This window comes from Mustela putorius, unplaced genomic scaffold, assembly GCF_011764305.1.
Source record: "Mustela putorius furo isolate JIRA1106 unplaced genomic scaffold, ASM1176430v1.1 tig00001680_pilon_pilon_pilon, whole genome shotgun sequence".
In the NCBI taxonomy this organism is placed as follows: Eukaryota; Metazoa; Chordata; class Mammalia; order Carnivora; family Mustelidae; genus Mustela; species Mustela putorius.
The window spans coordinates 231,741-245,641 of record NW_025421840.1 but is presented as its reverse complement, the minus strand read 5'-3'; the positions used below and the strand labels follow the sequence as shown (position 1 = coordinate 245,641).

General features: G+C 38.0%; 1 protein-coding gene across 1 annotated transcript in view; it reads right to left on the bottom strand.

The window, feature by feature from the left end:
• CNTNAP2 (contactin associated protein 2) overlaps positions 1–13,901 on the bottom strand; it is a 1,133,692-nt gene that overhangs the window by 1,040,812 nt on the left and 78,979 nt on the right. Inside the window, exon 6 of the mRNA XM_045087941.1 lies at positions 13,292–13,556. Coding sequence (XP_044943876.1) covers positions 13,292–13,556 — 265 coding nt within the window. The remainder of the gene's footprint in view (positions 1–13,291; positions 13,557–13,901) is intronic.

Genomic DNA, 13,901 nt, shown 5'->3' with positions numbered 1-13,901 from the left:
GAAACAAACTGAGGCTGCTGGAGGGGAGGAGGCGGGGGATGGGGTGACTGGGTGATGGGCATTAGGGAAGGCACGAGATGTGATGAGCACTGGGTGTGATATAAGACTAATGAGTCACGGGCCTGTACCTGTGAAAGCAGTAACACATTATATGTGAATTTAAATTAAAAAACGATTTAGAAAAAGGAATAGAGGAAAAGGCAGAGGGTTTATTAGCTCTCTCTTCTTCTCATCGTAGCTGAATGAAGTATGCTCCAAGTGCAGTAAGTATGTGCTGTACCAGTCTTGGGGGAACGAAGATAAACAGGTGCCTGTGCTGGGCTCAGGATGGAGGGTGGGGGATGTGCCATTCATTCCTCTGTGTCCACGTACAATGTCTCCCACGAAGTTACTCTGAAGTTTATGTTTGATGGTTTAGTTATCTAATAGAGGAAGGGTTATTGCCTAGAGACACCAAATGAAAGAAGTCAGAGACAACACGATGTGATCATCCAAGACACCTTTTCCCTTGACAGAGTATGTCAGACTAGGCTCCTAAAACAATTGGAAAGTCTGTTTTAAGCAAGTGTAGAAATGACTGGAGATCAGGGGCCTTAAGTAAAAGGTACAAACAACTTTGATTCCCTTATTACCCCTGGAGTTACTATGTCAAATGCATTCCCAAACCTGAAGAAGAAAATAAAGCTAAATTAATTTTAATCATGCACATCTCTTTTCTATATTCTGTGTGAAAAAATAAATACAAAGGGAATATGACTAATTTCAAGGGTTTATTTCATGTCATGCTCCTCAGAATACATTTTTCAGCAAATGTATATATGCTTTTCTTTTATTCATATAATAGTTTACCCAGTACAGCTCTAGGCTCTGATACCTTAAAAAACAACTCTTCTTTCCATAAAAATATCACATCAAAATTCAGGTCCAGATCAATTTCACACACATTAACCTCCAACAGTTAAGCAATTATTTCCTCTGAGATATTTGCTACTCTCATTTCACAATGAATTTGGCTCATAGAAATTGATGAAGACAACAGAATTATAAAGTTACAACTCATAACACCTTGGTATCCGTTTTAAGGGGAAAAAAAATCAATCAACCGGATATTTGAAACCATCCCACATGTAAGACATTGTGCTAGATTCAGTGGTAGACAGGCAGAAGAAAAAAGAGAATTAATGTCCTCAAAAAAGCTTCAGGAAATTTAAGCATTTTCAACCAGAGTACTCAAATGTCTGAACCACATAATAAACAGTGTCAAATAAGTGACAACAATAAGGTTGATTTAAAATTTTAAAAGGATTTGAGATCATGACATAAGTGTTCAGGACTTTTGTGAAGAACACATAAGACTTAATCTTAAAAATTCAGGGCTTCAGGGAAGACTTTTCAATGGGATTATGACATTTTGGAAGCAGTCACTTACGGATTTTAAAGGAGGCAATGTATGGAGTGGACTTTTTAAGAGAGGAGGCAGAGAGAAGAGCAAAAACACTGCCTCTGTCTAAGCAAAGATCCACCACAAAAGTCAAAGATGGAAATACTCATCGTCTCCTCTCTGACAAGTGTTAGGCGAGTGTGGGGGGTACAGACATGCAAGAGACAGGACAGTGGAGGAGTCTGTAATTTAAGATGGAACCAAGGGAAATATTATTCCAGATATGAAGTACTATACTAGAGGATGACAGATTGTTCCCTGGGGGTTGAGAAAGCAAATGATACTAAATTGATAATAAATGATACTAACGTGAATCTTGAAGGATGAGCAGAATTTTTTCCAAAATGGCATACAGAGGAGGGAATTCCCAGCAGACAGTTTAAAGCAGGAGTACATGGTGTAAAGTGTGAAAAATGAGACCCAGTCCTCCAGCGGGGCTCAGTTTGTCCATGCTCTTCTGTGGCATGCTAAGAAATTAGGACTTAACCTTTACGTATTGGAAATAAAGTATTTTCCCTGTGTTTTAGAAATAAAAACTTGGGTAATGTGAGAGAAAATTAAGAAACAATAAGGGAAATTTAAAAGGCTCCTAGGAGAATCTCAATGAGACATGATACGGATGTCATCGGCGTTAGGTGCCACATTCAACAAATATATAACACAAGTCATATACTATACCAGATCGTGCGTGAATGAAAGACGTGTTGAACGAAAGTGAGGGGCAAAGCATAGAGCCACCAAGAATGAATGTAGAATGATTTTAGACTCAACTTCTCTGGACTCCTTTCTGAACCTGCTATCTACAAGCTGGAGGAGTCTGGAAGAGTTACTGCAGGTCTCTGCCTCAACTTCTTCATTTATACAATGCAGATAATGATGATCTCTACCCGGAGGAGTTCCTGAATTCAATGACTTATATTTAAGTACATGAACTCTGTTTAAACACTGACTGGAACGGAGAAAGACCTCAATCAGTATTAGACAGTGGGTAATGTGGTTCCATTGTCCATGGTTTTGACTATGTATATACCATACACATAGAACTATGATAGAAAAGACACATTCTTTTTGGTTATGAAGATGCCCTCGACTATGGTCTCAAGCTATGATTTTTTGAACTAGGATAAGAAGACGATGGATGGATGGATGGATGGATGGATGGGGCACCTCAAAAGAACTGGTGGTACTTGCTAAATCGTAGCATATGCTAAACAAAGATGGAAGAAAATAATTGATTTTTCTCAAGATTTTGATTTTGTGTCCCAAGAGAATGATTTTATCCTTGAAAGAAATTATTAAGAAAGGAGGTTACAAAACAGTACCCAATTCACAAGGTCTTTGGAACCCTAAGCAAGACAATCAGTGTAAAGGATTTAGTGGCGTATAGGCATGATTTAAGTATTCAACAGCTGTTAGTTATAACGACAGTCTTGGGAGCAGATGGGACTTCTCTGGATGGCCCTGGGGTCTCATTTCCTCCAACCTTTAGTTCCTTAGCAGAGGGCTACTTCAGCAGATCTGAGTCAGCACAAAGGACGAGTAGACTTACATCAGCCATTGGACTCTGGGGGCCTCCCTTTCCTAACAAGGCAGCTTTTCTGACTCTGACCCCTATAACGCTGTAAATAGTAAAAGTGCAGGCTCCTCTCTACTGGCATCTTGGCTATGGTATTGCTGACCATCTCTGCCCTGGCAGAGCTAAGAGCTTGGGAGATTGGGTGCACTCTATTACTTCTCTGCCTGTAGTTCTTACCTACCCCTAATTAACTGTATGTTATGTCTGCATCCCAAAAAACAATAGAAATTTGATGACAGAGAAGACAGAAGGAAGCTGAAATTTGGGACAGATCTGCACATTTCAGGTTTGGAGATTAAAACTTCTTCCCAAAGGGGTAGAAAATACTTGTAGACAAAGAAGTAGTAGGTCATGGCTTAGTCTCAAGTCAGCAATGTCAGGGTTAAAGAAAAAAAACAGCAGAAAACCGGAATGAGGGGAAGGGGAAGATTGCTCAGAAATCAGAGTGAGCAGTGTCCCAACATCTAGGCAGGGAACTGTCGGGGGGTTTGGGGGGGGGGGGGTGAAATGTCCAGGGATAGCAAGATCCTAGCCTCTGGACAGTGGTTTAGTAACAGGGATCCAGTCTCTGGAAAGATCCCAGGAAGACTACCGGTACTAGAAGAAAGACTGCCTGGACATACAAGGCAGGTTATTAGCATCTTTCAGAAACTATCAGAGGTTAACAAGTGCTAAAGCGGAGATCTGTGCATGGCTGTACTTGTCAAGAGTAGATCGTAAAGAGTAAGAGGAAACAAGTAGTGGCTGGAAAGTAAGAAGGCTCAGTGATCCGAAGTAGGGTCTGTGCTGGGGTTACACAGGCCTCAAGGGAAATGTGTCAGAATAAAACACATCATAAAATTGAATAATGATTACAGTTTGGTCCCCATAATTATTTTCTGATACAATATTATCAAAAGCAAATACTTTCTGAGTGGCACCAAGGGAATCATTCTTCAGGCTGATCTCAAGTCAATTTAAGAAGGCCCATGTCCTACCCTACAACCAAGCAATCTCACTACCAGGTATTTACCCTGGTAGGGATAAAAATGTAGTGATCCAAAGGGGCACATGCGCCTGAATGTTTATAGCAGCAATGTCTACAATAGCCAAACTATGGAAAGAGCCTAGATGTCCATCAACAGATGAATGGATAAAAAAGATGTGGTATATACATATACAATGGAATACTCTGCAGCCATCAAAAAAACACAAAATTTGGGCACCTGGGCGGCTCAGTGGGTTAAGCCTCTGCCTTTGGCTCAGGCCATGATCCCAGGGTCCTGGGATCGAGCCCCCATTCGGGCTCTCTGCTCAGCGGGGAGCCTGCTTCCCCCCACCCCGCCTGCCTCTCTGCCTGCTTGTGATTTCTCTCTGTGTGTCAAATAAATAAATAAAATCTTTTAAAAAAAATAAAAAAAAATTTTAAAAAACCACAAAATATTGCCATTTGCAATGACATGGATGGAACTAGAGGGTATTATGCCAAGTGAAATAAGTCAATCAAAGAAAGACAATTATATGACCTCGCTGATATGAGGAATTTGAGAAACAAGACAGAGAATCATAGGAAGAGAGGGGAAAATGAAACAAGATGAAACCAGAGAGGGAGACAAACCATAAGAGACTCTTAATCTCAGGAAACAGACTGAGGACACTGGGGAGGGATGTGCTATGGTGCGGGGAAAAAAAAAAGAGAGAGAGAGAGAGGTCCTATGTAGCTCTCCCAGAACCTGTGGGATCACTTTTTCCAAAAGGCTCATTTCTACAACTAATTATAACAAAGCACCAGCTAACTCAAAAGCCTATATTGTTCACAGATGGAATGGCTCAAATTGCTTAGAAGTCATGAAAAAAAAAAAAAAAAAAACATAGATAAATAATTGTCAGTGGTACTATCTCACAGTCTCAAGTCTCTGGTTAATGATCCCAGGTAAGCATCTTCATGAGGGAGGGGGGACTGGAGGGGAGGTTTTAATCCGATGATTTTATTTTGTGTCCTTTCTGATTCTGAAAGCAACCGATCTCCAATTACTCCATGCCAAAACTATTTTAACTATTTAAAACAAAATTAGATACTCAGTGGAAAAATACCTAAAATATCTAAATTTGATGTGATGGTTCGTTTTATGCGTCAACCTCACTGAGCCACAGGGTGTCCAGATGCGTAGTTAAACATTATTCTGGGTATGTCTGTGAAGGTGTTTCTGGGTAAGATTAACATTCGAATCCAGAGACTGAGAAAAGCCGATTCCCTCCACGTGGGTCAGCCTCAACCTACCTAATGAAGGCCTGAACAGAAGAAAAAGGTTGAATGAGAAAGAATCCCCCCTCCGCTGACTCTCTTTAAGCCAGGACATTGGTCCTCTCGGGTCTTCAGACAGAACTGAAACATCAGCTCTTCAGTCTTGAACCTATGAGCTTGAGTCTTGAACCGGCTTTCAGACTGGATCCTAGACCACACGCTCTCCTGTGTTCTCGGGCTTTGAGACAGGTGATGCAACTACACCACAGGCTCACCTGCATCTCCAGCTTACAGCTACAGATCTTGGGACCCCCGAGCCTCTGTAACTGTGTGAGTCCATTCCTGCTCATCAATCTTTCTCTCTTTATACATCCTATCAGTACTGATTCTGTGGAGAACCCTGGCCTATTAGCAGCAGATTTATTATCTCCTTACTACATAAATCTATATTGGTTAAATTCACCAATTATTCATCCATCAGAGAAGTTTCAGTCCTCAAAACTTTTATGAAAGGCAAAGAAAAGGGGCCTTCGGCAAAGCCAGTTTGCTCCTGTGCCCTCTCTTCTCTTGTTTTGGAAACATCTTCAAATATATCCATATATAAAGTTGGGGGTTCCAGAGCTCTCTTCTCTGCTGGTCTTGTATAATTCATTTTTATTCTTATAGTCTGTAGAAGTAATATCTGATTTTTCCCCCTTTGATTAGTTTATTTGTACAGTAAATTGAAGCTTTTAAAACATGACCTGGTCCCTATTGGGAGTTTTTACCTCCATTTTACCCACCTAAGCTTACTAGATTTTATCCTCTCCTTGCAATTCTTAAAAATTATTATACACACATACACACAATCATGTTTTATTCATCTTCCCTGAAAAAGGCACAGAATATTTTAAAAGGCCCAGAAACACTGTAGAAACTAGAGTAGGTATGGTATCCTGGAGTGTGATTATAAATTAAAATGTCCCCTTTGCTTCCTAAAGAATAAGTCAATACCTAATACCACAAAACTTTCCCCCCCAGCCTCTTTCTGCTTTCATGTCGGAATATAATGCTTCTATTGATGTGAAAATGCACCAGCATGCACTGAAGTATAATTAAAGGTAGATTTCCACTCAGCTTGCATGATGATAGTACAGCCACGTTGGGAATTGAAATATAATAAAAAGTCAGCTAGGTGAAGCTACCCGGGAGCAGCATACCATTCACTCAAATGCTTTTCACTTGGTACCATGTGGCTCTCACAGCCAGTCTGTTTGTGAATTGGGGAGAAAAATATCAGCAAATGGTGTTGTAGATTTGTCCAAGGTTATCTATATTTAATCTATAGATCTGTGTCTATAGACCTACATCCTTCCCACTTTTGTCTTTTACTTAACCAGAGGAGGTGTGCAGGCCAGGCACAAATCTAGATTCGGAATCAAAAAGTGAGCAGGGAGCTCTAGGAATCAGCCCTCCCCAGGCTCTAAGCTTTCTCAGAATCCAGAGCCATATTGTCTTTCACATCAGGCTCCATTTGTTACATAAATGCCATTAAGGGAATTAAATTGGAGCTCACTGTTTGAGGACAAACTTTTTAAAAATCGACTATCTGCTTCTAGTTAAGTAGAGAAACTAGAATTTTTGAATCGATATAACTTTGTCTATGTAATTTCCATTCAAAATGTGGTTAACCATTATACTTTTTGAAGTATCATTTTATCCTCAATTATTTTATAGTACACCTTTTTTGTTTTGTTTTAACAGTAATTGATATTTATTGTAGAAAATTTGGGTATTATGGAAAATGTATTAAGATGTTAGTAATGAAAAAATGTTAGTAATGGGAACAATCACCCACCAATTAGAGATAATTAGTATTATTCAGATTTATTTTTTCCATTCTGAACTGCTTTTTAGCTATCTATATATTTCTAATAATAATATTGGGATCATATTCAATACAAATTTCATTAACATATTAATTCACTATATTATATTTCCAATGGTATTAAATTTTATTTGAGAAACATGATTTCTAATGACATAATAGTGCTCCATTTGACAATACAGCTTTTAAAGGCATCTCTTCATTTAAAACACCTAGTTTGTTTTCTATTACTTTTATTATTTTATATACGTTGTGATAAATATCTCTGTGTACTTCTTTATTTCTTTAGAATTAGAATGATACAAATTTAATACTCAAGGTGAATGATATTTTTTAAGGCTTCCATTAATTATGGTTTTAATTTGAATTAAGGACTATAATATACACTACTAAATAGGTCTCCAATCATTTTGCATTGTAAAAAGTAAATCACTTGAAGTATGTGAAGTATGCCTAGATAAACACTATTTAATTTTTAGGTTGTAAAAATCCCTTTTCTTTTTTAAAGGTTTTATTTATTTGACCGAGAGAGCATGAGAGCGAGAGTGAGCACAAGCGGGAGGAGTGGCAGAGGGAGAAGGAGAAGCAGGCTCCCCGCCCAGCAAGGAGCTTGATGCAAGGCTCTATCCGAGGACCCTGGGATCATGACCTGAGCTGAAGGCAGAACCCAAACTGACTGAGCCACCCAGGTGCACTGAGTTGTAAAAATTCATTTGAAGAAATCCTGAAATAATATCTGCAGTTTGAAATCAGAGAGCTGAAAATCATATCTCAATAAGCAGAACACAAAAAACAGTACTGCAAACTAAACATTTTTTTTCTTATGTGATGAAAAAGAAACCAACCTCATGATGCAACTTATCACGGAACTTTCAAAATTGGTATGAATTAATTCTTTCCAGAATTAATGTACTAACTACATTTTCAAATGTTCATAAAATCAAGAGAAGAGATACTCTAATTGCTTAGGATAGATTGTGCCAGGAGCAGTTCCAGGGAAATGCATTTGCCAACAATGAACTGGAAACATGCCAATATTTACCACCCAGTTCCCCAGCTATACCCGAAGCCAAGAAAATGTCTACTCCTTCTGTTATGTTCTGAATGTTTGCATCCCCCCCTACAAATTCATATGTTGAAATTCTAATGCCCAGGGTGATGGAATTAGCAGGTGAGGCCTGTGGAAGGTGCTTGGGTCATGAACTGGAGGCCTCATGAATGGGTTAGTGTTCTTACAGAAAGAGACCCCACAGAGCTCTCTAGCCCCAAAGACAGCTAATGAAAATAGCAGTCTGTGACTTGGAAGACGGCCTTCTTTAGCAGAATTCAACTATGTCAGGGTGGAATTCAACTACGTCAGCACCCTGATGGCAGGTTTCTACCTTCCAGAACTCTGAGGAATAAATGTCCGTTGCTTAAACCATCCAATATATTTTGGTGCAGGAGCCCGATTAGACTAAGACATCTTCCCTTAACACACCCAAATGCAACTCAAAAGATATACAAAGGACACTGTAATAAAACAAAAATAAAACAAGGCCTTACAAAGATTTTCTGTAGAGACAGAAATACAAACAAAGATGATCTTTACTGAATACAGCTTTCTGAGGCAGTGCAGATGCTGAAAGTCATTCTAAAACTGAAGCAGCATCTATATAAACAAACAAGGTTCTAATACTTCAGCTAGTAAACAGCTGATTTAGAAACAGTGCATTTTCTGAATGCCTTTTCTAAAAGGCTTTGTTTATGTGGATAGAAACTGATTTTTTTCCAATAGGTAAGAAAAATAATTAATAGAAATCGCTTCCCTTCCACTATATAAATTCTGAGTCACATTTTATGACCTTATTAATATGAGTAGACCACAACATTAGAGTATTATTGTAAACACCTGTATATAATTTAATAGCATAAAATTTGGGAATTTTGCAGTAAAAACCTTATTTTAAATGGTAGGTAGGTTTTTTTTTTTAAATATACATCAAACATACATTTTTACTACCATTATAATACTGTTATATTGTTCCTAGAAGCTACATTTAGTTTTCCAAAATGAACTGACAGTGTAAATACCTCCAAGCAACTAGAACTTTAAAAAATTCCAACTCTTCAAATGAGAAGACAGATCTGTAGGTCAATGTTTTCTAAACCATGGGTCACAACTTGTTTTTAGGTCATTAAATCAGTTGATGGGTCATGAAAAATTTAATGAAAAAAAGAGAGAAAAAAAAAACCCACAAAAACAGTAAGAGTGCATCTAAAGCAGCAGACTGAGTTTCAGTAGGTATTGAGTGCAATATAAAATGTTTTCTTATGTTTTCTGTGTTTTGATCAAAATCATTTGAATCTGGGAGATCTTATGCTAAATGATATAAGCCAGATACACAAAGGCAAATACCGGATGATCTCACTTTTATGTAAAATCTGAAAAAAGGAAAATTCATAGAACCAAAGAGTAGAATGATCGTTGCCAAAGGCTGGAGGGTGGGAGAAATGGGAAAAGGTTGCTCAAAAGGTACAAACTTTCAGTTACGAGAGGAACAAGTTCCAGGGAATCTAATGTATAGCAATGGTAATTATACTTAATAATAGTGCACTGTAGGGGCGCCTGGGTGGCTCAGTGGATAAAAGCCTCTGCCTTCTGCTCAGGTCATGATCCCAGTGTTCTGGGATCGAGCCCCACATCAGGTTTTCTGCTCGGCGGTGAACCTGCCCCGCCCCCACCCCCCCACCTCTCTGCCTACTTGTGATCTCTGTCAAATAAATAAATAAAATCTTTAATGATAATAATAATAATAATAATAATAATACTGCACTGTATTCTTGAAATTTGCTAAGAGAATAGATCTTAAGTGTCCTCACTGTGTATTGCACACAAACACACACATATACACACACATATACACAAAAAGTGTTAATTAACTTGACCGTGGTAATTATTTCACAATGTATTACATACACATTAAAAAAATCACATTATACAATCTGTACAACGTGTAAATATATGTAATTTGAATTTGTTAATCCTACCCCCAAAAAACTGGAAAAACAAATTTTAAGAACCCCAAATAATTTTTAAAACACAGTTCTAGGGCGCCTTCTCCAGGGTTCTGATCTGAATGTTAAACAGTATGTTGAACGAACACGTTATCCATCCGACCCTTTTAGTACTTTTCTTCCCCTTTACTACTTACTTAAAGCCAAAGGAGAAGCATAAATCTAAGTATCATTCTAAATAGAAATAAATATAATGAGGTGTTTTATAAAAGTTGATTATTGTGACTTGGAAAATATTTTCACAGGAAGATAACCCACTCTGCAAAGTCAAGGTTACTCAGAGTTTGACTGAATTTTACAAGCTGAGTCTACTGTCAAAACTAAGGAGACCTGAAATCAATCACAACACAGAGGGGAAAAATACAAGGAGGGTGAAAAATATATTGACTACTAACTTATAGGCTTTAGTTTGACTTTATCATCAAAGAACAATGTTGTTCAAGACAGAATAAAAAGCCTTTTGAACCACTTAAATTAGCTTCATCTCGGACCACAGAACTTACTCACTAAAAATAAAACCAAGTTACAAGTACTTACTGACAGGCACTACCTGAGTGTCTCTGTAACGACTTCTCGATACACTACTGAACAGTGTTTACGTGTACATGAGTGCATTGTACATGGAAATGCTAGCAGTGGCTGCTTTCCTCTTCTAAATTTTGTGTATCTTCTACATTTTTACAACCAAGCTATTTTAAAAATAAAGTAAAAAGGGACTGACAGACTTCAGTGTTTATGCTGCTGCTAAGAATAAGGTAGACATAATACAGAACTATTTCCCTTTGTTAAAGCAAACATTAGTGCCCTCAGTTACCTTAGCTTTCTAAATTATTTTCTCAGTATTGCTACTTACACTAAGTTACTCATATATTTAATTGAATTTGGTAAAGTACCTTTAAATACAGATGAAAACTGCCTTCTATGGACTCCATTTATATTTACAGGATGGATGAATGAATGTAGTCATATATCGGATTCTTTTGTTCTTTCTTTCCTTTATTTTTTAATAAACACAGTATAAATGAATATAAGATATAACTTTAAAAATGTATGTGCATCTCTATTTACTTATAAATCTTTCTGACACTTGAGCAATGATAACTGTTAAGATCATGGTTTCCACTCTGTGTATAGGAAAAATAAATATTTGGAACAGTAAGGTATTTTCATTAAAATATGTAAGACCAAGGTTACCGACATGTTGAGATTTCCTATCAGTTTCCCTTAATTTGCACAGATTCTTAGCTAAATTAACAAAAATTTCTCAAGTCCAGTTTTCTCATACTTAAGCAAATTTGTTAAGGTAAATTAGTAACTGCATATTAGATTCCTTTCTTCTTTCTTCCTTTTAGTTTTTCATAAACATAGCTTAAATTAGATGAAAGTATCTTAGAGTCTTAAATTAGACCAGATTAAATTAGGAAATGTTTATTGATCAATATTTATGGTCCTATTATTTCCATTATGATGGTTCCTGTTACATGGAAAACCACCAGAAATTTGGGTTTGTTCAGAGAAAGTCAAAAGGGAGGGAGACCTTCATACTTATATTTTTATGTTTTTAGTCATTAGAAAAGAATCATTAATCATAATAAAATCTAATGGGATGTTTTCCAACTGTGGTAAATATTTGTATGTGTATTTGTTTTATGTGTTTTTCTGCTCTCTCCAGATATTTTCTATTTGCTCTAAATCTCCCCAGGTGAGTTTATACTGGGAAGCAGTGATAAAATATGGTTGATCAATCATTTTGACTCCAAACATTCAGGGGAAAGCAAAACTAACAAAGCAAAAACAGAAAAAGCAAATCTCTAGGTACACAATGGCTTTTGAGTTCAATAATTCAGACACACCTCTGATATCATGGTCCCTATATCTTTCTTGAATCCTTCTCAGTAACAGTCTATACAACCATGCCCTAAAGAAACATAAAGTCTATTTCATGAAAGAACACATATCCTTCAGCAGGAAACATTCTGTTAGTGAACACCAGATTAAAGGGCCACAGTGTTAATTCCACAAACCTTCCCAGAGCAACTCTACTGTACAGGTGCTCTTCCATATGCTAGACACAGCCTATGCCCTCAAAGAGCTGACAGCCTACAGGGAAATGACATGGACACAGACAGTGTAACGTGTTAGAAACCGTATCGAGTTTCTAATGGTGACCCAAGTGAACATGGAATATTTCGACATCAGAGTAAGCAGCCCTGCAATTGAGAATTTTTTATTATGAACTTCCTCTCTCAGTATTTGGTACATTTGTACAAGCTGCTCAGTTAATGTCAATTTTCTCTATCTTCTAAGTAGTTCTTCACAAAATAAAAACATCTACTGCAAGGAACATCTAAAGACATTTGATGAAAACTTTTAGTCTTTAAGAGTCCCCTGTCATGACTACTTTTTGTCTGCAACATCTCATTTTGCTATCCCAGCTTTCTTTGTATCATATTAATCAAAGAATATCCCAAAGTTGCTACGTTTGTTCAATTAACAACAGTATTACCCAAGCCTCAGTTTATTATATTGCTGTGAAGTCAATTTTAAAAATTACCCTGTCAAACCCAGACACTCTTCCCTCAGTTGATCCATACATCTTTTCATTCCTCTTTGTACTTACCTCTTGTTGTTGTTTTTCCCAAAAATCTACATAAATTTAGAAATCACTTTGAGGTTTTGATTCAAGCAGTTGCATATACCTTTAAAGTCATAATTAAATTAATTTATACTTGCTACTAATAGTAAAAGGTATTCGAATGTCCATAAAGTCAAACAGTACCAGACACTCTTATGTCAGTAAAATAGACATTCTTTGTAAACATAAAATATTCCCCTAGAGTAATGTGCATGGCCCTATTAATGTGAACTAGCATGTCTCAGCAAGAGAAGATCTTGGTGCTCTGAGACAGTCTCAACCAACTTTCTTCCTCGCCCACCCCTCACCCTCTGAGCCAGTTTTCAAGATTCTCTTATTCAATCAATACTCCGGGCAGGCAAGTAAGAATCTCACACCAAGTCTGAATCCAAACAACCTAGAGGACGCAACACCAACAAAACAAAAGCAATGTTAGCTGTGGGAATCCTAACAGCAGTTTCCGAAGCAAACAGCAAACCGACTGCACTAACCTGAGGAGATGTCTATTTGGCTCATCTTCGTCTGCGTGACATTGATGTGAACACCAACTTTGCTTTCCGTGAGGTCAATCTCCACATTGCCCAAATTATCTGCAAACTGACTGAAAAGCAGGAGACCATTTGGGTTCCAAGTCCTGAACTGGAAACTGACTGAAAACAGGTCCTGGTTCGGCCGTCCTGGCACTTCCAGGTAACTGGTAGCATTGAAAAAGACGGGCACTGTGTAGGGCTCCACACACGAGAAACTCAAATTTCCCTGGAAAACAAAAGAGCGTGCTTTGAGACAAATGCAAACAAAGCTAAAGGCTACTGATGTCAGAGCAGAGCCTGAGCTTGCGCCCAACTCGCAAACGCAGTGCCATGATTAGGTTGGGCACCCAGACAGGCCGGCAGCACTCTGCTTGGACGGTGTGTCTAACAGGGCGCAGCAGCCGGCTGTCAAGACGAGGAGTTAACAAGAACCATCTACCATGGAATCAACAGACTGATAGCCTGATGGGATGGGGTGTGTCCCTGTGTGGTGGGCGTGAGTGTGAACCTCTGGACTTTCTAAAGAAGGCAGAAAGCTGACAATGCCTCGGTCAAGAAGGAGATGCCACCA